This window comes from Aphelocoma coerulescens, assembly GCF_041296385.1.
Source record: "Aphelocoma coerulescens isolate FSJ_1873_10779 chromosome Z unlocalized genomic scaffold, UR_Acoe_1.0 ChrZ, whole genome shotgun sequence".
Taxonomy (NCBI): Eukaryota; Metazoa; Chordata; class Aves; order Passeriformes; family Corvidae; genus Aphelocoma; species Aphelocoma coerulescens.
In genome coordinates, this window is record NW_027184085.1 from 24402067 (window position 1) to 24425235 (window position 23169).

At 38.9% G+C, this 23169-nt stretch overlaps 1 protein-coding gene across 1 annotated transcript; it reads right to left on the reverse strand.

Annotated features, from left to right (window-relative positions):
• Positions 1-1514: 1514 nt before the first annotated feature.
• On the reverse strand, positions 1515-21897 carry HMGCR (3-hydroxy-3-methylglutaryl-CoA reductase). Its single transcript, XM_069000873.1, has 20 exons — positions 21827-21897; positions 18401-18596; positions 17946-18057; positions 17323-17410; positions 17137-17221; positions 15512-15617; positions 14475-14581; positions 13980-14096; positions 13322-13473; positions 12216-12460; positions 11898-12070; positions 11249-11443; positions 10040-10198; positions 9069-9226; positions 7827-7932; positions 6380-6550; positions 4205-4345; positions 3939-4097; positions 3489-3643; positions 1515-3337 (listed from the first exon to the last, which is right to left on the reverse strand). Exons 2-20 carry the CDS (start codon positions 18563-18565, stop codon positions 3283-3285), a joined length of 2649 nt encoding a protein of 882 aa, XP_068856974.1. The 5' UTR covers positions 18566-18596; positions 21827-21897; the 3' UTR covers positions 1515-3282.
• Between the last annotated feature and the right edge of the window lie 1272 nt (positions 21898-23169).

Consider the following 23169-nt stretch of genomic DNA (forward strand, 5'->3'; position numbering starts at 1 on the left):
GTAACAGATTGCTAAAGCCCTGGAGCACTGAGATGAGGTTAACTTTGGAGGCAGGCCTCCCCCTTCCCACAGGCTGGTAAGCAGGGTGAGCCTGGGGCCAGCAGTCATCCCGGGGCAGGAGGAGAAGGTACAGAATTGTCAGTGCTAGGAGTGTCACTGGATGCACAGCAGTGTCATTGCTCTGCGTGCAAGGCAAACTGGACCTGACAGGCTTGCCCTGAGGCAACAGAGAGGATCCCAAACCATCATCTTGTTGCAGCAGGTGTCACTGTGCAATGTGAACCTTCCCTAACCAAAGCCATAGGGAGAGAGAGGATACAACCTTGAATATGGTAAGCCATGCCCTAAGAGAAACAGAGAGGATCATGTATCTGAAAAGCACTCTGAGTAGTAGCCAGAGCTCTCACTACACCCAAAAAGGCAGCTGGGAGGAGTGGGAGTACAGGCTGTCTACCACAGCTTTTCTCAGCTGTATTCACCTCATGAGCAAGGTTCACATCCAGGATGAAAATTGTCCAGTGTCTGTGCACAGACCCACCCAGAACCCAGATGTCCTTGTACACTCCTATGTGAAAGCAAGTGGTCTCCCAGCTGTGCTCTTTTCCAGGAAATCAGTGTGCCTGCCTAGGAATGCCTGTGCTGTAGCCTGGAAGAGCCACATCCCCCCAAATAAGCACCTGCTATACCAGGCTTCTGGTATCACAGCTGTGCACGGAGTGGTGGTGTGCATCCCTGTGCCAGAGCTGCTCCCTCCGTCAGGAAGGTTCAGTAACACTGAGTTCACTGACAGGGCTTTACAGCAGCTGGGGAAATCAAAGTGGGCAACGACTGTGTGGTTAGAGGCAACTGGGGCTGAAGTGCTTGCAAGTGTCACAGCACTGAAACTTCCACCCCAGGCAGCAGAAGGGGGCTGGTGTGTTACAGGGTAAAGTAGATTCGGGACAAAGAGGAGAAATGAGGTAAAGAGAGAAGCAAGATGGTACCAGAGTCAAACACACTCTTTTTACTGTTTTGTTTTTTTTTTTTCCTAGGGTTTTAAAATATTTGGAAAACCATTATCAATAGTAAAAGTACAGCATTGAAGTCAGGGCAGCTCTAGAAATTAGATTCTAGACAGGTGGTTTGATTTTGCCAAACAGGCCCCAGCAGAAGGTATCTCTAATGCTGCAGTGAGTTAGTTCTCCCCCGTGGGCAAACTGCCTAATTAAGCTTTGAGGAGAATAAATGAGTGCCAACAGCCTTCTGCAAACAAGGGGGGAAGTTCCGGTGTCACAGCCCCGCTGTGTTTAGCACTGCTTGCCAGTGTGTCTCTTCATTGACTCTCTTAATTTAGACTCTCTACAAATGTAAGTCACTAAGTCATGAAGTAAGCTTAAAATATCACAATTATGCCAATGTGTTTTCCATGGTTTTACTGAAACTGAGAAAGTAGTTCTGTACCAAAATGTACACAGTTTAGTAATAATACAAAAAGGTAATTCTGCCAGACAGAATGTCAGTAAAATCCACCAAAATGAACACTGAACCACCATTTATTGCCCAACCAGTGTTACTTTAAATAAATCATTGAATGAACATAGAAACAAAGTAATTCCAAGTTTTCTTAAATAAAAATAGTAGTGATCAGCAACAATACTGCAGGAAGATAAACATTCATGGCATTTGCTATTTACATGCCATCATACATATCTAGCATGTAGTATGTCTTCATGCTTGCACATTACATTTATGAGCTCATTACAATGGATATTAATGTGTAGATGTACTACAAAGCAACCCACCATGATGTATATCAAATCTGCACATTAGAAGAGCACCTCTACTAGTCACCCCTTCAGGAATGATGGTGCAGGAAACCCAGCCCAATCCACTGATTACCCCCACAAAAATCAAACAAGAAAAGCCCAAACCAACCAATCAAAAAAATCATCAAGCATATTAATAATCTTCATCCTGTGATTAACTAGGCAGGGCTATGCCTTTAGCAGTATTCCCAAAGGTGAATCAAACCAGAATAAACCTGGGTTTTCTTTATTACAGTAACAACACCTGAGACTGCTTCACTGGTCCAAGTACAGTATTTTATTACAAAAACTGCTTCTTACATTAACATGTCATTTCATTGAATCCCCTTAATTAGTACTTTTCATTGACAAAAAAGGTAAGATTTCTTCTTAAAATAAATACTCCCTCCCTCAAAACAAAAGTTTAAAAGGAAATGAAAAGAAGAAAATCCCCTCCTTTTTTTTTTTTTCAAGAACAGTGTGGTTTTCTGGCTTCATTGTATCTCAGCTTAAGCGGTGGACAAGCACCTATTCTTGGTGAATAAGTGTCAAACACCTTATAAAAAAATCCCCAATATAAGGTACACAATGTGTATGTAGATTCCTTAAGAGACTTCTTTTTAAGTAAGTGTAAACATCTCTTCTTGACTCTTGTTTGTTTGAATGCACTCCTATAAAATAAAATTTGAGAAACTACATTTACTTAAATACCTGTCTGACACATAACTGTTTTTGAAGTTACCATTTCGTTTTTTCTACAAAGTAACGAAACAGTTGAAGATACTGTTCTTCCCTACTTCAGTACAGATTATATTTAACAGTTCAGAACTTTACAGATCACAAATTTTACGTAAAGGAATAACCTAAATTTTGGAGTTCAACACTGAACACTGCTTAGCTGAAGCAGCAGCAAATTACATACTATATATAGACAGATTTCTATTAAACTAATATAATTCAATTAAACTGTTTGATAGCCTAAGACCTCTTTTACATGTGAACAAATTAAAACTGGGAGTTTATAGAAAGTGATTAGGCTTGCCATCACTTTAAAAAAGATGCTTGTCTAACCAGAAAATAGAGATGGCAAGGACCAGTGCATTCAAGCCAAGCTTACACCAACTTCTTTTGTTTTGTTACTTTAAACATACAAAGTACATTACATTACTTTTCAGTTTAGTAGTTACCAGGACCTTGTTAGGCAAAATAATCTCGACTTGTAAAAACATAAGACATACTCTTTAGAAAATGATGTGTAAGAGTAAGAATTCAAAAACCATGTTCAAGACATCTGATAGGACTTCTTTCACAGTCATCTCTAACCATTGAAGAAGGTCAAGTATTACTAGTCTCAAGTCTCGATCTCTTAGTTTCTCTTACACAGACATCATTGAGTTGGAGGCGATCTTTATACTAAACTTCATAGATTTTGGTTTTTTTTCCTTGTGCACCTGGTCAGTTACTAGAACAATTCTTCATTTCAAAGCCGTTTTAGTATTCAAGCTGCCTTTTTAGTGCAGGTTCCTTGAAGATCCTGTAGATTTATTTTTGACCTAATCAAACAGCAAGATAACTACATTAGACAGTTAAAATGTTACACTGGTCTTATGTATTGCAATTAATCACATAATTATTATTGACTCTCATGTACTTGAAGGAGGATCAAAACAGCAGAGAAATACACAAATTTTTCCTTTTTTTTACCTGTTGTGGATCATGTGGCTTTTGACTAGATGCCCTGCTGCAAGAGCAGCCATTAGTGATAATTCCCCTGCCATCACTGTAGCACAGACAATTTTAGCAAGCTGACGGGCATTTTCACCAGGGTTATCTTGGCTTGCACCTTGAACCCCTAACATCTGGAGAAAAATACAAGGCAGTATTATGCTATGAAATATAAATCCATTTTTTATATATTTAGTATTAAAGTAAGTCTTTCCAAATTATATCCAATGAGTGAGTCTCTTTAATATTGTAAATGTCTTAAGCTTTAGAAACCGGATATATGAAAACAATTCATTACACATTTCTAACATTTTTCAGGTAAAATACACCAAGTTTCAAGCAGCCCCATTCCCACAATATTGCTTGCACACCACATGGAAGCAGCCTTTGATTAAGAAGGTAAGTTGCTTTCAGCTTTCAGAACTATACCTGCAAACAGGCCTGCTGTGGGAGCAAGTTGGTGCCTCCGCCAACAGTCCCTATTTCTATAGAAGGCATCGTGCAGCTGATATACAGGTCTTCGTTGGTGGAACCAGTTTTCTCCATCAAAGTGATGCAATTGGAGCTGCCCACGTTCTGCGCAGCATCCTTCAGATCAAGGAGGAGAAACAAAACAACAATCCAGACACTTAAATCAGTGTTTGATTAAGATTACTGAACTGAAGAAAATCTGAATTGGTGTAAAACAAACCTACCTGACCACAGGCAATGTAGATTGCTGTCACAATGTTTGCTGCATGTGCATTGTAGCCACCTATACTACCAGCCATCGCAGAACCCACCAAATTTTTGTTTATATTGACTTCAACTAGATCTTCCGTAGTTGTTTTCAGCACCTGGACAAGGTGATAGACACATTTTTACTATCCCTCTCCTCAGGCAGGACTAGAAATACTCTATTTATGGCCCTCACCCCTTGTTTGCTTCTACATGGAATTTGACTCAATCATTGTCCTAGATACCTTTTATTTTTCTTCCAAAGGAGACTTTCAAATGTAGGATGTCCAACTAACAATGGAAAAGTCAGTGCAAAGGGTTTGGACTTGCACGGGCCTTTGAGAAAAGCTCACAGCTGCATCCCTCATTTCAAAGTCTTCCATATATTTGGAATGGAACAAGCAAAATCATCTTGGCAGAAATATCCCATTAATTTGGGATATGCTTGACACGATTGTAATGTTCCTGTCAAGTTGTTCCAGACACTAAACTCTCCCCAAATTTGTGTGCATACAAATATGGAGCCAAACTGAAAAGTTCCAAAGCCACTATGCAATGTAGGTAAATAAACACTATGCACAGTAATATAAAATTAAGTGGCACATTTATACTGTACTGACTGTATTTTGAAACTTTCAAGAAATTTATACTGAATTTAATATAAAAATGATCAAAGATGGTCAAAAGAAATAGTATTGTTGAGCAAAATTTAAGATATTCCTGAATATCAGGAACAGTTGTCATTTACGGAGCTCTACACCAAGTCTGCAACATTGACAAAAATGGAACACTTATGCATTAAGAGTTCAATATAAGTAAATGTAGTGACACACAGGACTGGGGTTTGAGGAAAACCTTCCCAAATTTACCTACAAATGATCAATGTCCATTATAAAAGGACTACCTCCCCATTACTACTCTGGAATGAAATCCAGAGGTTGTAATAGATACTGCCCGTGACTCAGCTATAAAATGCCAACAATTTGAAAAACAGTTAACTACCCCAGGAGACATAAACTATGTCAATGTATAAATCCATTCTGCACACACAGTTTGAATCCTGTGTCCAACTCTATACCCAGAATTTTAGAAATGTTAGAACTGTAAAAGATGCAGACATAAGGATGTGCAAAGACATGCTAGAAGTCTGATTACTCATTCCTGATAGAGAAACTAGTACTTTTCAGTCTGAAAAAGAGAACAGCTGAGAATGTGGAAGGGCTATGTCACAGCTGTAAAATCTTACAGCAGTAGAGTGAAGATAAAAGCCTTAAGTATCTCACCCAGTACAAAACTGGGGCATCATCAAATGGAATCAAAAAGAAAGTAGTTCTCACACAAGGTGGAGCTGGACTGTGGAATTCTGCCCAGAATACTAGTCCTAGAAGTTTACATAGTTTTCCAAAAGGGACTGGACAAATCACAAGGGGAAAGCAAACAAAAAAACCCCCTATCAAATATGCAAACACCCAGCCATAAGATCTCAAACAAGTGTTACAATGTAGTGAACTCCTCCCTGGATATTGTCTCTCATGGCCAGTGCTGGCAACCAGGAAACAGGCAATGGATTTTGTCTGACAGAGAGAGGCCATCTTCTGAACTCAGGTGGAGGAAAAACTAAGATCCTGTTATCATGGAGGACAAGCTGGCCAGAGAATACAACTGGCATTGCTTATAAAGGTTACCCTTTGTCATGCAAGATGCCAAGACAGCTTTGAATTAATGCAAACCGCCTGAATATCTGTTTTCATGGTAGTAGGAAGCATATAAAAACTGAAGAGAAAGCCAGGTGCATGTGAGACAAAAAAATGAGTGAGAAGGTTAAAAAAAGACTGGGTTTAATGACAGGCGGAACACCACATGTAAACATCTGTCAAAATGTGGCATAATTTTTCAAAGGTCAACCATGAAAATCCTGATGCCTTCGACTAGATATGCATCATTAAACACATACATATTATTTCACACCAGACACAATGAAAAAGAAAGTATCTACTGACTGAGGAAAAATGGCTTATCCTACAGAAGTACCTGAAAAGACATGTAAGAACTATCCTTACCTGGAAAACAACTTTCAGTTGACACTTAATGTAAAGTGAGCATCAGTTTTGCAAAATGTATGCATTTTTATAAACAAGAGAGCAGACACTTACTTCTCTAACAACCTTAGCTGGAATGACTGCTTCACAGACAACAGACTTCCCTCTTCCTTCTATCCAGTTTATAGCAGCAGGTTTTTTATCTGTACAGTAGTTACCACTGATAGCTATAACCTGAAGGTCAGGAAACTCTTCATTCAGCCTTGCCAGTGCTTTTTCAGTACCCTGTTAGAGAGAAACACGTAATAGGCTACGTTTATCATTATGGGTGTAAAACAAGCTACTCAAGGACAGTGGAGCAGTACTCTAATCAGATAATTATTACTGTATCCCACAGCTGTAGGGAGGAGAGGAGAGAGATATCCAGCAGGCAGGAATTCTGCAGCAAGACTGATTTATTTAATTATTTTACAAACTCTTTTATAGACATTTTTCTTCATAGTCTAATTGGACAAAGGATCAGCCACCCCCCTGGGTTGATTGGCTAAAATCCTAAAACATCCATTGTCAGAATATTTTCCTACTGTACTATAAACAAAGCTTGGCAAGGTTGCAGGTGTTGATAGTTTATAGAACTCTGTGAATATCTTCACGAGAGAGAAAAGTATCTCATGGACTTAGAAAGAAGCAGGAAAATTTCTTGCTCGTAGCATTTTTGTATCCACAGATAATCAGGTACAGTGAAAGAAAAGAACACCATTTCATGAAGAAACAAGAAACAGGAGGGAAAAAACCCCAACAATTATGACTGTCTTTTTTCTAACCACTTTGGGAATTATACTGGGGAATAAATGATTTTTCCCAATACATACAGACTCCATGGATCCATTCTAGGTGCATGGACATATGGTTACCATACTGAAGATACAACATGAACCAAGTAAAACATTACAGGCATGAAATGAATTAATTTCAAATGTAGTGCAAAGAGCTTCTCTACACCAGGAAATCAGACTAGAAAATCTGCTATATTAGGACTCCTCTATGATCGGATCCACTTATATAATGGTTTTGACTGCCTATAAAGAGTTTAAGTCTAAGACTATTCATTTCATATAGCCTAAGGCATCCCAGCAATCTAAGGATTATGTCTTCCACATATTTGCATAAAAACAAACAAAACTAGAGAACACCTTTTTGCTGCCTCTCCTAATCCTTTATTTACTAGGAAGTGATAAACACAGTAACAGAATAATTACTGCAGGATAAAATCTTTTGCTCCAAGCAACAGAGCAACCAACTTAGTTTCTCCTATTATCAAAAATACTTTCTTTAAATAATTATTAAAAAATTAAAATAAAAAATTCCTTTTTTTTTTTTCCATCATTCTCTGCCTATTCTAGTCTATACTTGACAAAATCAAACATTTTTATTATTTTGTGCAAAGAGTACTGTGTCTTATCTGTCTTTCAGATGTCAAGTAGTCACAGGTTATTAGGCTACCTTTATTTTTAAAAGGAATACACATTTTTAAAAAATACTTAAGGGGACTGGTCCTTACTTTTGAAATCATATTCATTCCCATTGCATCCCCTGTTCCAGACTGAAAACGGATATAAAGGTTACGACCAGCCAAACTGATGAGAAGTTTTTGTAGGCGGGCAAACCTGCAAGAAAATTTAACTATTACTTACAATCCTCAAGGGAAGATTAGTTTTAAGTGGCAAAACAACAGTAAATGTTTGCAAATTGTGCTGCTAAATACAGAATCACATATTCCTTCAGGAATCCTTTGGAAAAGACCTGTAAGACAAGTCCAGTCTTTGACAGACGACCATCTTTTCAAAAGCACCACAGCACGAAGTGCAATACCTAGTCATTACTTGAACACTTCCAGGGATGGTGTTTTCTTGAATAAGTACCTTAAAAATATTCAGTGTAAAAGTGTTCACTGCCTTTTTATGTTTTCTACCCCTGGACTTCAAGAAATAAAATATCCTGAACTGCTAACATCAACTTTATTCATTTGTATTCCTTAAAACATCTCACTACCAGATATAAAGTAACAATGAGGCCTTTGGAAATTCTGATGTCAGTTTTACAGCAAGGCAAAAAGCATGCTATCTTTAACAGTGCAAGCTGCACAGGTTGCTCAAAACACAGAAAATACTGCATTTAAAAAGCAGCATGAGCTGATTCTGGCCAAAATACAGATTATCTTTGGCTGACACTTGTTAAGAAACACAACAGGTAAGGAAATCGCTCTCTGAATCTTCCTACAGTAAGAAGGCAATCATAAGCCCTAGAAAAAATTCTAAGCCTTGAAACAGACTTATTCTTAGCACTGTTTTACATTTTTTAGCATTTCAGCTCTAGCATTAGTTTATCTTGTACTTTCTGAAACCTCACAGATTAAGTATTAATATTATCATCTGAAAGGCTAAAGACCAAACTTCGAGGGGTTTTTTCTGCATAGTAACTACAGCTACAGTTACTTTGCCTAGTAAAAATCAAAATAAGCTTAAGATTTTTAAAAAATGCTTAGACAAACTAATATTCTAATAATTATTACACAATGTGTATCTATTTGTTGTTAATATACAGTAGTTTACCATTATCAGGGAAAAATGTTTATTGCTAGCCTTGGTATGTAGCCAGAGTGACTTTTGTCCTTTTAGATACTCACTACATGGGCTAGCCAAAACAAAGATGTAATTTCCTCTATTGCAGTACTCCAAAAAAACAATCCATAGAAGTCTTCTACCATCCATAGACGTTAAACTGGAACAGCTGTTGTACTAACCTACTTGTGCTGTCAAAAGCTTCCTTCATTATTTTAAAACCTTCAGGGCTTTCAAGCCAGACTTTCACCTCTGCAGCCTGGCAAGCAGTGGGCAACCTTACAACAGGTCCTCGAGTCATTCCATCTGCCAGAATGCGGCTACTTGCTCCTCCACCAAGCTAAAAGCCAAAGAAGAAGAGGAACAAAGTAAGATTACTGAAATTTTAGTTTTCAGAAAGTCAAAAATATGCATTATATAATGTTGAGCTTTTGACGGGGTACCCTTCTTTCTTGGCCCAGGGTAAAAGAGCAGAGGAGGCTGCTGTTCTGCTAAGTTCTTTATTTCATAGTCTCACAGCTTTCTTGAGGGCAGAGTTCGAAGAGGGTTACACGATAAAGGCAAGCAGCAACAGCAGGCAAAACCAGGTTCTTCTTCTATATGCTCCACATATTTTTTCTTATAGAAGTGTGGATTATATTTGTTAATTGACCAATAAAATTAACACATGATTCTAGTTTTCCTTTTCTTAACCTACCCCGCTCTAATTCTAACAATCGTAAGTCTTACACAAGTGCTACACAGGTATCACACAGATTTGCATACACAGTTTCTGTCAGTTCTTATTGTTTATGTGAACACTCTACCTAAAAAATGTGAACAGTATAATTCTATCTGTATTTTGTCTAAAGTAAAGAATTCTGTGAAAAGGTAACACTGCTGCAGCAAGAACTGTATTTAACGTCTCTGCTACAGCTTTTTAATGTTTAAGGCACTTAGCATATATTTCTACTGAAGTTAAAAATCTCTACTTCTATTTAACTTTGGTGTGGCTTCACGTATCTCAGCTTGTCCAAAGGTTTTAATTCAACCCCTGTGCTTTGGCTTCCCTCTGGGCCTGAGTCCAGAGGAGCTTTCACTCCAACAATATAAACTTCAGTATGTTTTATAACATAGGAAGCTTTTCAAGCTTTTCAAGTCAAACAATACTTACACATATTGCCCTACATCCTCTGTTTGTGCTTGCTACAAGACATCCCTCTGTTGTTGCCATTGGCACCTGGAACTCTTTGTTATCCAAAAACAGTGGTCCTGCTACGCCTACAGGAATAGGCATATATCCAATCACGTTTTCACAGCAAGCTCCCATAACCTTAAAAAAAATAACCACAAAACAATCACTAAGGTTACACTCCAGTAGTACAGTATACCATGCTATATACTACACCTATGACTACACCAAGGCATCTTAGTAAAACACCCACAAATTTACCCATAAAGTAACTCATTGCCACTTCAAAAAGTTAACAGCTACAGCTATCAACAGCTATCACTATTCAAGTCTAGGCAGATGTATTTAATCCTATACAGCACTAAATGTTATTTAAATAACCTTAAAATTTTAAAATTAATTTAAAATAATTTTCAGTTTTAACTTGAGCGCAAGGTAGTATTATCATTCAGTTGAACTGTGGCTCAGTATTAGCAGGACTGCATTTCTGAGATAAGGCAGCTGCATACTTTGATAGGAAATATTTTTTGGATAACTTACAAAACTCACCCACTGCCCTAGGTTAAAAAACATCAAGAGCAATTAAGGGGGTCCCTTATGTTTGCCTTTTATTTTTTTCCTTCTACATCAGTTTTGACCAAGGTCATTGTCAATTCACATACATCACTAAATATTTATTTCATAGAATCATAGACTTGTTTGGGTTGGAAAGGACCATGAAGACCACCTAGTTCCAAACCCCCTGCCCAAGACAGGGACACCTTTCACTAGACCAGGTTACTCAGAGTCCCATCCAATCTGGCCTTGAACACTGCCAGGGTTGGAGCATCCACAGCTTCTATGGGCAACCTATTACAGTGTCTCACCATACTCACAGTAAAGAATTTCTTCTAACATCTAAATCTGCCCTTCTTCAGCTTAAGGCTGTTCCCCCTTGTCCTTTCACTACATGTCCTTGTGCTGAGTCCCTCTCCTGCTCTCTTGTAAGCCCCCTTCAGGTACTGGAAAGTGCTATAAGCTCTTCCCAAAGCTTCCTCTTCCAGGATGAAAAACCCCAACTCTCTTAGCCTGTCCTCACAGGAGAGGTATTCCATCAACTTAGTGGCCTCCTCTGGACTCATTCCAACAGTCTTGTTCATGTGTTTGGAAAACAGTTTTACACTGAGTTTTGCTTGTCTATTTAGTACTTACCAAAGAATAATTATAATTCCTATAAGGAAGATATTGCAAAGAGGAAGGTTCAGGAAGTTTCTTAGATAACATCTGTCTGCGAATGGATACACCTCGCTCCTGGGTTTCCATCAGGGTTTCCAGTTTGTATGCAGGAATATGCTTTGCATTAACTAAGCTGATAACCTCAGCATCAGTAAGAAATTTTGCTCCTTCCTGGAAACATGAAGGATGGAGAGAGAAAATACAGATTCTCCTGGTGAAAATCCTTTTAAATGTTTCCAAAAGAAAAAGGGTAACAACTTTACTTTGCTAAAGGAGTCAACTGCCAACGTAAGGTTTTACAGCAGGCCGGAATATAATCAAGAACTTTCATGATCAGACACACACTTGTATGTGTACATGATAAAGCTCCAAAGACTTGGTATGTTATGAATGATGAAGCTGCTCCCTCCTCCCACCCTTCTCAACTGACTTGCGAAGTAACTCATTAAAGGGTTTTGTTTCAGTCATGACTTCCACACCCCCCCAAAGTTATTAAAGCCAGGTAATTTTCTGCAGAATGATATCAAAACCAACGGGAGAATCTAAAAGCTGGGAAAAGAACTCTAACAATTCTTAAATCAGATGTTGCAGTAGAGGTTAAATGAAAAAAGTTATTTTTCTATACCTGCGCGTTTCCAAGTATACGAACGCATTCCTCAATAGAACGTGGTTCTTTAGGTAACTCAATTTCTTCCTCTTTTCCACTGAGATATGAAGAAGTTTCTACAGGGCTGGAATTGCCAACCACAAACGTAGCCTTGGCTGATGACTCTGCTAATACAGGTTTTATGACTTCAGCTGCACAAAGATAATCAAAATGAACTCCGGTTTACAAAATCCTGAAGTTTTGATACCAAATATATAACATGCTACCACAGATTGCACTGTTTGCTCCAAATACTCATGAATGGGTCCAGTCTTTAGATTTGTAAAAATTACCTACCACTTCCATCTTTGGGAATGAAAGCTTCTTCTGCTGTGTTAGATTTCTGATTGTTTTTCAGAAGTCCAGTCTGCTTCCGGCAACAATTTTCAGAGACCTTTTTCTGTACCATCACAGGAGATGTTATGGGATTCTTCAGTGAGAGGGTAGATTCAGTCTCTGCTTGCTCAAAGAAAATATATTTGACAGCAAGGAGAAGAGCTAATCCAAGCGTGATTACTTGCTCAATATCCATACTGGCCATTCTAAAAAAGATCAAAAAGTAAATACAGAGTACATACAATTTGTTGTTTTTAACAGCATTCTTACATTCTTTGCTTCAGAAAGGGTAATAATTCCATCATCATTTATAGTTAAAGAAATTCCAGTCAAAAGATATTTTCTACCAGGACATTGAAGTATGCTAGGCTAGGGTGGAAAAATAATTCTTCATACTACTACCAACATAAAAATCTTCAGAAGTCATTAAAGAGCTAAATTTAGCTAAATCTGGCTAAAAAGCAGCCCCAGTAGGAAAAATGACTGTAAAAGGTTCACTAACAGCTATATCAAATGGATTTAACACCTGCACCCAAATGACAAGACAGAAAGTTTCATTTATCATCCTCTACCAATAATGACTACTATGATGCAAGATGAACTGCTAAGAGGGAAAAAAACCCTGCCTAAATCAGAAGGTTCTGAGTTCTCAGAAATAACATGAAACCACAGGTGACACTAACTTGAATTAAGCTGAAGGAAAAGCCGTAGTATAAAATGGGTTTTGCACTTCTGTGTGAATGGTCAGAAGCTCTGAATAAGTAATTACTCTAATGCAGTCTGAAGTTTATCTTCCAGTATGCTATGAAAGATGCTAGTGGGAAAAGACAATGTTTTGATGCACACAGGACAGCTAGCTCTTGATCATGTTCTTGACTACTTCAAGGGTTTGGACAAATGGCATAATAATATTGGCATGTCTTCTGAAATGTCACCTCTGGTTCCAAGAAATCCTACAGTGGTCAGACCTGCAAGTCTAAAAGTACTGTGCTCTAGGACAACAAACTTCTAGCCTGGCAGCAGCAGAAATACAGCAGTAGAAATACAGCTTCTGTGAAGGCACCCACCGAGAAAGGTAGAACTGCCACAGTGAAACATTAGGTTCAATTCGCTTCGGTGCATTCTCATCCAATCCCACTGAATTTTCAACAGTACTGTTTTGAGCAGCTGGTTCTGCTATCCAACGACTGTGGGCGTGAACAAGAACCAAACCCAGCGACTGTACCAAAAACACAAAACAAGTATTAATTTCTCAAACGTAATTTGGTATCTAACCTACTAAGAGTAAATATTGTCCTCTTCTTGTTTGGAGCTTTTTTGGTGTTTTTTACCCCATGCTTCCCATGCCTCTAAAGTCTAAAAGCTGATTTTCCACACCTCTTACTAACACCCTTTTTGGCCTACTGTTACACTGTTGTATAGTAGCTCTGGATATGTCCCACCCATATTTTTTTCTCTCGCTCAAGAACTAAGCAAAGGAAGCTGCGGGTACTGCAGGGGTAAGAGGGAGGGAATTAGTACACATGAAAGAGCCCTGAGTGCTTGGCACAGAAATGGCATAGGCAGGAAAAATGACACATGTAGATAGAGGGGAAGTTATTAAAAACTACCACTGTAAATCAGACTAATGCGCTGGAGAATACAAGCCTATAGGAAACAAAAGCTTGATTTTTTGCACAAGAACACCTCACTAATTGAGTAACCACAGAAGAAAGAGCCACAAACCATAATCATTTTGACCCTTTGTGTTACAGGGTTTGGTTTATTCTCTTCTTCTTCCAGAACACGAGCAAAATGACTAAGCTGCCATATAGGGTGCCCTTCACGACTCTCTCTTGAAAGCTGCAAAAAAACCCCAAAATTTAAAGTTAGGTCATATATAGTACATATTAGAAGAACCAATAAGTAAGATTCATTGCATTTTTATTTGATCATTGAGAAATTACCAAGAGTCTACAGTCTACTGTTCAGCTTACGTTAGACTTCCATTGTGAAAAACCCTGGACAGGCAGTAAGTTACAGTATAATCTGTTTATTCTGCTTTAGATCAGAACTACTACTGAGTGTGATTCATTTACAGTGATATTTACAAGTTACTGTCACCAGTACACTTTGAAAGGAAGACGAACATGCTGGCATGTAACTCCAGGATGATAAGTATAGCCTACAGAAGCACAGGGCTGAATACTAAACTTGAGGCTGTCTTGAAGTTGGTCTTACCTCCAATACCAAGGACACACAAGCTGGAAAGAAGGTCATGAAGACAAAATAGTTGGCAAGAACAGACATACAGCCAAAGCAGCACATAATTTCAAGCTGTCGTACACCTAAATAAAAAGACAATTTTTACATTTAAATATGCAGTTAGCTATACTTGAAGAAGTGCTGCAGAACTAAGAAAGAAACCATTAAACTGACATTGCAGATTACAGAAGAAACTATCTAGATTAATTAAAAATAAGCATCTTAATCCCTAGTAATTGTGCACTATTTTATTCTAAGCACAATGTGTTTATGTATTGACAGAAAGGTATTTTAAGGTGTAATTCTAAATGAATACCAATAAAGATCACCAAGATTTTAAAACTTCACAATGAATGCTTGAAACTCCTTACTTATCCAAGCAAAGAAAAACTACCCAACATTATGTATTCAACTCCCTTCTGAAAGATGGCATGTTCAGGCAAGAAGAAACAGTATACACCCTGCCTACTCCTCCACATGTATCCAGAAAAAGCCACATTAGCCATGTTGCACATTGAATACAACACTGCCTTAGTAAAAATGAAAGAGCTAACAGTATAAACTGTTTTAAAAAAAACTATTTGCCATACAAAAATGAGTTTTTGTCCCAAAGATATAAAGAAGAAAACAGCTTATTAATACACAATACCCTGAAAAAAACTGAGTTATTTGAAGAGCAAGAGCAAGTGCTCTGGAAGATGCTGTTACGGTATAAAATATAGCTGGAAAAAAACCCAAACAAATTTTAGGAAAGCAGACGCACAGAAGTTCATTCCTACTACGCAATGCTCAAGAAAATCCATTACTTGTATTTCATACTTTGGTCCAACATGTACGTATTATTCATATTTGTAAGAAACCAGTAAAATAAGCTAATTAGGAGATAAATAAATAGATTGAGTCACTCCACTCTCATGGGTAACACCTATTATTTGAAACTCTCCATATCATAATGTCTCTCAAAAAGCCTTTTTTAACTGGAAACACTTAGACCCCTAGACTGTATGGCTCACCTGACATGGTACCAACACCAATTACAAGACACTCCACAAGGGCATCCAGTGTAAACGTAGGGCCTAATATTGCCATCCCACGTGAAATATTTTCTCTTACTTCATCCTAAAAAGAAAAATTTCTGTCCATTAATATGAAGACAAAAACCAAATTAAGTCAGACATAACATGACTAGTAAACTGAGTAGTATTATGGTGGTAAAGCCTTGTAAAACATACACTGAAGATGAACTGTTATGAGAAAGCATATATAGAATGTGTTCTATTTTATCTAAATTATTATACTTTGACAGCCTATTGACACAAAATTACTTCATTTTGATTAATTTCTCTACCTTTGCTTCATCAGTATTCTAAGCTTCTACAACACTGATGGGCAGAGACACTAATTACAGTAAATACAAAAGAACACTTCTAAATTTGAAGACATGAAATAGAAGGCAGTTGTGCCATGGCATTTCAAAATTTCTTATAACCACATATCTGTACCCTCATTACTGTTACTTCAGTGTTTTATATTTAACTCTATGGACTCAGCTGATAGAAGAGAGGTCAAAAAAGGCATAAAGCTTTCTGCTAGGGGAAAAGGGGTTTCCTCCAGAAGGCAAGCATGATAAACTCTAGAGAGTTTGCTCTAGAGAGTTTGGTGTTTTTGGGGCAACAGACGGGAAAAAAAAAACTGTAGAGGAAACCTATTTGTAAAATATTTTCTTGAAAATTAATAAAAATTCTGTACTTGCAGTTATCATAAAGTAATATAGAACACATTATATTGCATATATAGAAACTGTACAGCGTAATATACACTAAATTAAAATATAATAGATAATATTTTGTCAGAATTAGTATGTGGAAATGCCATGTACAGGATTTTGTAAGTATTAATTACTCCCACTTTGGGATTGAACTCGGACTAATAGGAAACAAACATTACCGGCTATGACAAGCAAGATGTCCTGTCCATCTCTCCTACTGTGCAACGTTAAATGTATTAGAGCATATGGATGTTATATTAGAACATATGGATGTTCCTGTTTGCACATAGGCTACATTCATTCTGCCAACACTTGGCCTAGAAATATGCTTTTTTCAGTAGCAACACTGTAGCACTAGATTTGTCTTTATATATTGTTCCTGTGTCCTAGAAATTAACTTTTTTTCTGTCAATAACCATTTTAAGGCAGACTTTGTCTAGGAACTCTAGCCTCCTTAGAAGAGCTGTAAGCATTGCTGCTTTAAAATTTCAATTTTATGAAGTCATGCTCATGAAGACAATTAACAGTGCACATGGCTATGCACACTAATTTTACCATGTTACTGTTCACTTGAACACTGATCTGGCTTAAAGACAAGAGAACACAGAATCTGGATAGAATCCCATTGTTATTTATGTATCCCCAAGACAGTATTTGCCTGTATGTCTCTCCACTTGAATTACTCATACAAATATAAAACTGTTTGTCTTCAAAGGCACCTTACAGATCGCCTAGGTTCTAATCCCCTGCCATGGGATGAAGTTCAGTTTTGAACATTAAGTTAAAAATCTCCATTGTAAGGCAAACAAACAAAAAGCCCAAAGAAAAACACCATCCAACCAAAAAATCCTCAAAAATAACTTCCCTGACCTGTGAGTTGGAACTGAGTGCAAATTTGGCTAATGCACTTGCTCTTGACAAATCAATCAGAAGCAGGAAGAATGGTAAAGCTTCACTGAAAAAAAAAGAGGCATATTTTAAAATTCAAGGTTTACGGTACAGGGAAAAAAAAAAAAAAAGTAAGCATGAAATCCAGAATAACAATTCATTACTTACTTTAAACCTGTCAGTTCTTTATCCAAGAAGTGAATTACCACTGTACTAAAAACAAAACTTGAGAAGATTGTGAAGAGGCCTGCAATACCTTAAAAAACAAGAGAAGAGGAAATTTTTCATTCATTTATATATTGGAAAAGATAAAGAAACGCCCCCCCCCCACTTTTAGATCACTCATGACAAATGAATGAGAATTTCTGTCTCAGTGCACTAACAGCAATCAAGATACAAACTGAAGTAGATGCTATTTTTATAGATATTAAAATCTAAAATTGGTAACGCATTCAGAGTAAGTCTCAGAAATCAAAGCCACAAATCCTCTCAATTTATTTTAAGTAAAATTAAAACAGGCTTAAATAGCTCTGTAATTTTAAGTATTTCACAGAATAAACAGTTATTTTGAGAACAACATTTTCAGTGTTTATATAATCCTACACAACCTTTCATAAAAAAACCCACGCTTTGATACAGGCAACACATTTTTTCTGCTATCTAGAAAATTAATAAAATAACCCTGTTCTGAACATAAGGATTAAAACATTACTGTTTGTTACCAATTTAGGTAAATCACCCTCCCCAATAATTAAAACACATACAGCAAATACAAAAATCAGATACAATACCTAAAATGTATTTTGATCCAAGCTGCCTTAGGTTCTGAAACTGGAAATATATATAAAGAATTGCTATGCAGCGTGTGATTGTCAGGATGATGATGTCACTGCTCAGAACATCCTGTATGAAATACAAAGCAATTTAGTTAGGTTTTACACTAAGGAATAACTTGTTAAGTTTCAGTAATAAAAAAATCCATTGTGATGCTGCACTAAAAGTGAAGTTTCAGAATAAAATAAATACCACTGCTAGTCCTACCTTAAAAAATAAAATACTGAAATGCTTGTTCATTAGTACATCACTGTTTGCATACAGCTTTAATATCCAAAATGAGAAAAGAAGGCAATGAAGAAGCTTCTGCACAGCTACTTTACTCCTAATACACCAGCCTGATCATATTCCATAGAAAACCCTGGATCTACTGATTAACACCAAGTACTATAAAATTAATTTAAATCCTTACTTCTTCAAGTTTGGGGCACTCGTAATTCCAGCCACAGATCTTATCATTCCCAGTGAACATCTTCATAGACATCATACAGATGGTGAGAGTCACTGTTCCCACAATGACTTCCCATGGATGAGAGGCTACAAAAAGGCCATGCATTCGGAAGAGTCTGGACAGCATTTTCAAGGCTGTTTTTCTATACTTAGCAAACCTGCAAAAAAGGAGTATTTTATATAAGTATATGATTCAGTGAAAAAAGACAGAGCTCTACACTTTCCTACAAGACATCCTTCAGGAAATAAAAGGCAAAACCACGTAAGTCAGAGATGAGTAAGGAAACTAATCTTCACCTTTCCTTCAACCTTCCATGTAAAACACATCTATTTCTAATATTCCAAAATATAATATGATCTGCTCCTGTCTTCTCAACCTTTTTTTTGTAATACACATCTCCCTGGTTTCTTCAAGGTCTTTGCCACTGGGATTAGGTCATTCATAAAGTATGGTGCTAATAATGCCAAGGCTGAGAGTTCAATCCCAATATAGACCATTCACTTAACAGCTAAACTCAATGACTCGTGCAGGTCCCTTCAAATTGGAAGATTCTATGATTCTAACAGTAAGGCCTCCCTACTCTCACCAGATCTCTCAGAATCTTCCTATCATACAATTTTGATATTGCTGTGACTCAAAATTCTTTTTTTTACCATCTATGTAAGCACTCGTCAAATTCTGTTATTCTCTGTACTCATTCTTCCTATCAAAAATACGTATGAGCTATAAAAATTATCAATTAACCATTACTGGTAACGTTCAACAACAAGAACTGCATTTCTGACTGTGTCTTCCCTACTTTCTGCTCAGTATTATTCCATGATACAAATTAATTACATTCAAAAATATTCCTTCTACATCTGAAGCATGCAAGTCCTCACATAACAGTATTGTGGCAGTTCTCTTTTACCCATTACTATTCCCTGGTTACTGGTGCATTTCATCATTCCTTTGCTTCCAACAGATAACAAACATTTACCAGAAATTTTCACAGCTGTCTTTCACATAACTAACAACATGAACGTTGAACACATCCTTCAGACCACATCCTGGTCTTCCTGCTCTGTGCAGGCTTATCAAAGATGTTTACTTGTGTTTTACAGCATAGAAACAAAATGGCGTAACATTCTCTCTTACATGCATTAGTAAATGCACTTTCCTTTTCTCACTGCACAAAAACAATAGCTTACAAAACTGCATTGTAAAGTTCAAAAAATGCTTAATAGCCTGGCTAACAGCGAAAATCTATAATTCAGTATTTACATGTACCAACACATGTACCAACCTAACACTGCAAGATTTCCATGGAGGAGTGAGGGCTCTACACTGGGCCACTTCAAAGTGGATAAAAAAAATCCCTTTGCATTGTCCTAAATGCAACAATCCATCCATAGGGCTTCTGACATTATTTCTTTTGCTTGGACATTAAAAACAAAGGTGACGTTCAATGGAGAAAATAACAGGGCAAATCTATCTGCCTAAGTGTTTCTGAAGATACCAGAATCATCTTGGTTTCCCACCAATACCAATCTGAATCACATGAGCACCAGCAGCACTTAACTACTTTTCTTCATCCTTCCACTGTGAAGGTGTGGCAGGATGTTTGTCATGGAGTCAAATGGGGAAAATAACTGAGAAGACTGCCTTCCTTATGAACAAATTATTTCACTTCCTGATCAAATGCTTTTAAAAAATAAAATTAAAAACCGAACTCCTCTTTTTTTATTTCTTCTTTTCCCCTATATCATATAATCTACATTCTGTTTTGTAAATTTATGTTCTTGCAAACCTGTTTCAAACTAGTATTATCATTTCTCCTCAGCACAATGGAAGTTATCTTTTAATTAGGAAAAATAAAATAACCCAGCCAGAAGTATACCTGTGCTGAAGATTTTGAAACAACACACACAAAAAAAAGGCATTGCAATATCCTCTGAAAATACAAATAATTTTGAATACCCCTCTATTTCAGGAAAATTAGAACTAGCAGTTACTAAATGATTTTATAGAGTTCTACCAGTCCTGTACGTAGTAATACTGCTAATACAACTAATTTGGCAATTTGGAATTACGATTTATCTGGCAATCAAAAAAAAACATTAGGAGGGCTAGAAATATTTCAAAATCTTTTCTTCAGAATTTGCTTTTCACATTTATGGGGGGAAATTCATTAATTCATTTATTACGATAATGATCCACAGTATCTTACTTTTATTATTAACTGCTGCTATCCTGAAATACAGGACGTCTCATGACTCATCTTGGAGTTAACTGAGTGATACTAGCTCCTAACCTAAAAGGATTCTTATAAGTTTTCTTGTTTATTTAACCTGCCCAAAGTGCAAGATGCTTTTTGCTATGCAGTTGACTCTTCTAGAAAATATTGATGATTTCACACACTGATCCTGCTTTAGAGTCAACTGTAAAAATAAAATTTCAGGGTATAACATCAGCTGATAACTGTTTAAAATATTTATACACACACACTGACTTGTAGCATGACATTACACTAAATATAAAGCTAAAATTTAACATTTATGTAATTCTATCGTTTCAAAATGGTGGTTCAAAAGGGACTCTTCATAAATCCTGCTTGCCTTTGCTTTCAATCAAAAATTTTTATGAGACTAGAAAATAAAGCAATCCGTTTTGGGAATCAAAACAGAATGCAAAATACAAACAAACCCCATATGTGGCCCCCTCGAAAAATTAACCAGAGTGTAAAAAGCAAACTAGACCGGTTGTACGTAATGGTTTAGAGCAATTATCAACCACGTAACTGTACGACTAGCCTCTAAAATTCCTAAGGTTTGTCACACAGCTCTCACTAACCTCAGAGCCATCCTCTACAACACCATCTATTAGATCAGCACAAATTTCTCATCTCTTGCTACCTGACTCAGCAATATCTACAGGAACCAAGCGGCAAAAACAGCCAAGCGAAAACCTGCGCAGAGTTCACCTGGAACCTACAGGACAGCACTCAGATCCTGACACACTGCCAGGGAAGCAGTTTTTTCAAGGAGGGGGAAGCCACCCCCTTGCAGGCCCATCGCTGCAGTCCCCGGCGAAACGCGGGGGGCTCAGCACTGCTGCAGCCCAGCCGGGGCCGCCCCACAGCCCGCGGGCAGCGCGACGGCGCCGAGCTACTGGGACGGCGACACGGGCATCCCCCGCACGCCACCCGGGGCGGCGGTGAGGCGGGGCGGACACCGCTCCCCACGCGCGGCGATGGCGACGGCGCCTTTCCCGTCCTGCGCCGCCGCCACCCTCCCGTTCTCCGAACGGGCACTCGGGGCCCGGAGCCGGGGCCCGCCCGCCGGGCACGGAGGACCCGCGTTGCCAGCCCCACACCCGCCGCCCGCAGCCCCGCCGGTCCCCGCTCACCGCCTCACTCCAGCCGCGTTCCCCGGTCCGTCCTGCCGCGCCTTGGACTGCACCGGCAACCCCTCTCCGCCCCGCCGCCCCCGCCCCGCGCCACGCCCCGTCCCCCGCGTAAGGACACGCCGGCGCCGCCATCGCCCGATCGCGCGGCCAATGGCGAGCGCGCGGCACGCCCCGCCCGCGGACGTCACCCGTAGAGTCGCCGCGGCAACGGCCCGGCGAGCGCCGCGCGGCCCCACGCGCCATCAGGAGCGCCGAACACGCCATCGCGCCATGGGCCGCCCGCCAATGGGGCTCCGCGCTCCCCGCCCCGCGGCCTCTGATTGGGCGGCGGCAGCAGCTCCTTTGCATGCGCTGAGGGAGCGGTGCCGCCGCCTCCCCGGCTCGCCCTGGGCCGCGCTCAGGGCCGGCGGGGCCGCCGCGGTGCGGCTTGGGCGAGCTGCCCTGTGCCGCCTGCGTTACCGCGCGGTGATAACGCACTTTGCTGAGGTGTTAAAAGCGTGGAAATTCCCAGCTCCTGCTTGTGGGAAGCAGCGGTGCCCCTGACTCCCGAGGGGGTGGGAGGGGCGGGGAGAAGGCAAAGCAATGTATTTGTATTTGTGGCTTTCGGCCAGAGAGGAAGTGCAATTTTTGGTTCATGAAGCATGAGAGACCCACCTGAACGTGTTCCTGTGTAGCCTGTGCTAGGTGACCTTTAGATGATCTCCCTTCCAACCCTAACGATTGTGTGATTCTCTTGGGCACCAAGTCGGGTGGCTGCAAAACAGCACTGCAGGTTGGCAGGGCCGTTCGTGTTTCTGGGGCTGAGCATGTTCAGCTGCGAAACAAATACCTGCAGCGGTTCTTGCAGTGGATGATCTGTAACCTGGCTCTTCCCCAAACTGCATCTTGGAAATATTTCTAGTAGCTCCACATGACACTGTGCCGTGAAGCATTAATGTGATCCTCAAAAAAGGAAGTGCTGATGAAAAGGTTTCTGAAGAACTCCACCCAAAGTAGTTGTCAATGATGAAATCGTGCTAGCTCACTCTTTTAACATGTAAATACACTTTTCATTCTCATCTTCGATGTGATTTTTATAAATCTTAATTTACTGCGGTGTAGCCATCTTCCCTGATAGCTTCTTTCTTAACACTAGTGCTTTTTTCAGTATCTCACCTTTATTAGCTGAAAAGTGTAAAGTATTAGCAGTGAGATTTCTGGACTCGTCTGTTAATTTGTGCAGCAATTGCTGTAACTGCATACATATATGACTAAGACAAAGCAAACCAGCAATTCATACAGTTTCAACAATTATGTGTAATTCATATATAATTTAAGATGATCCTTAGTATCTTTGCTCTGTT

Bases quoted from the DNA above. Each gene is read 5' to 3' on its own strand.
- HMGCR (XM_069000873.1), bottom strand. From the start codon at position 18,565: ATGCTGTCCAGACTCTTCCGAATGCATGGCCTTTTTGTAGCCTCTCAT. The intron at 17,222-17,322 runs GTAAGTAATGAA...TTTTTTTTTCAG, and splicing joins AAAGAACTGACAGGTTTAAA to TGAAGCTTTACCATTCTTCC. The intron at 9,227-10,039 runs GTAAGTATTGTT...TTTGGCTTTTAG, and splicing joins GAGGATGTAGGGCAATATGT to CTTGGTGGAGGAGCAAGTAG.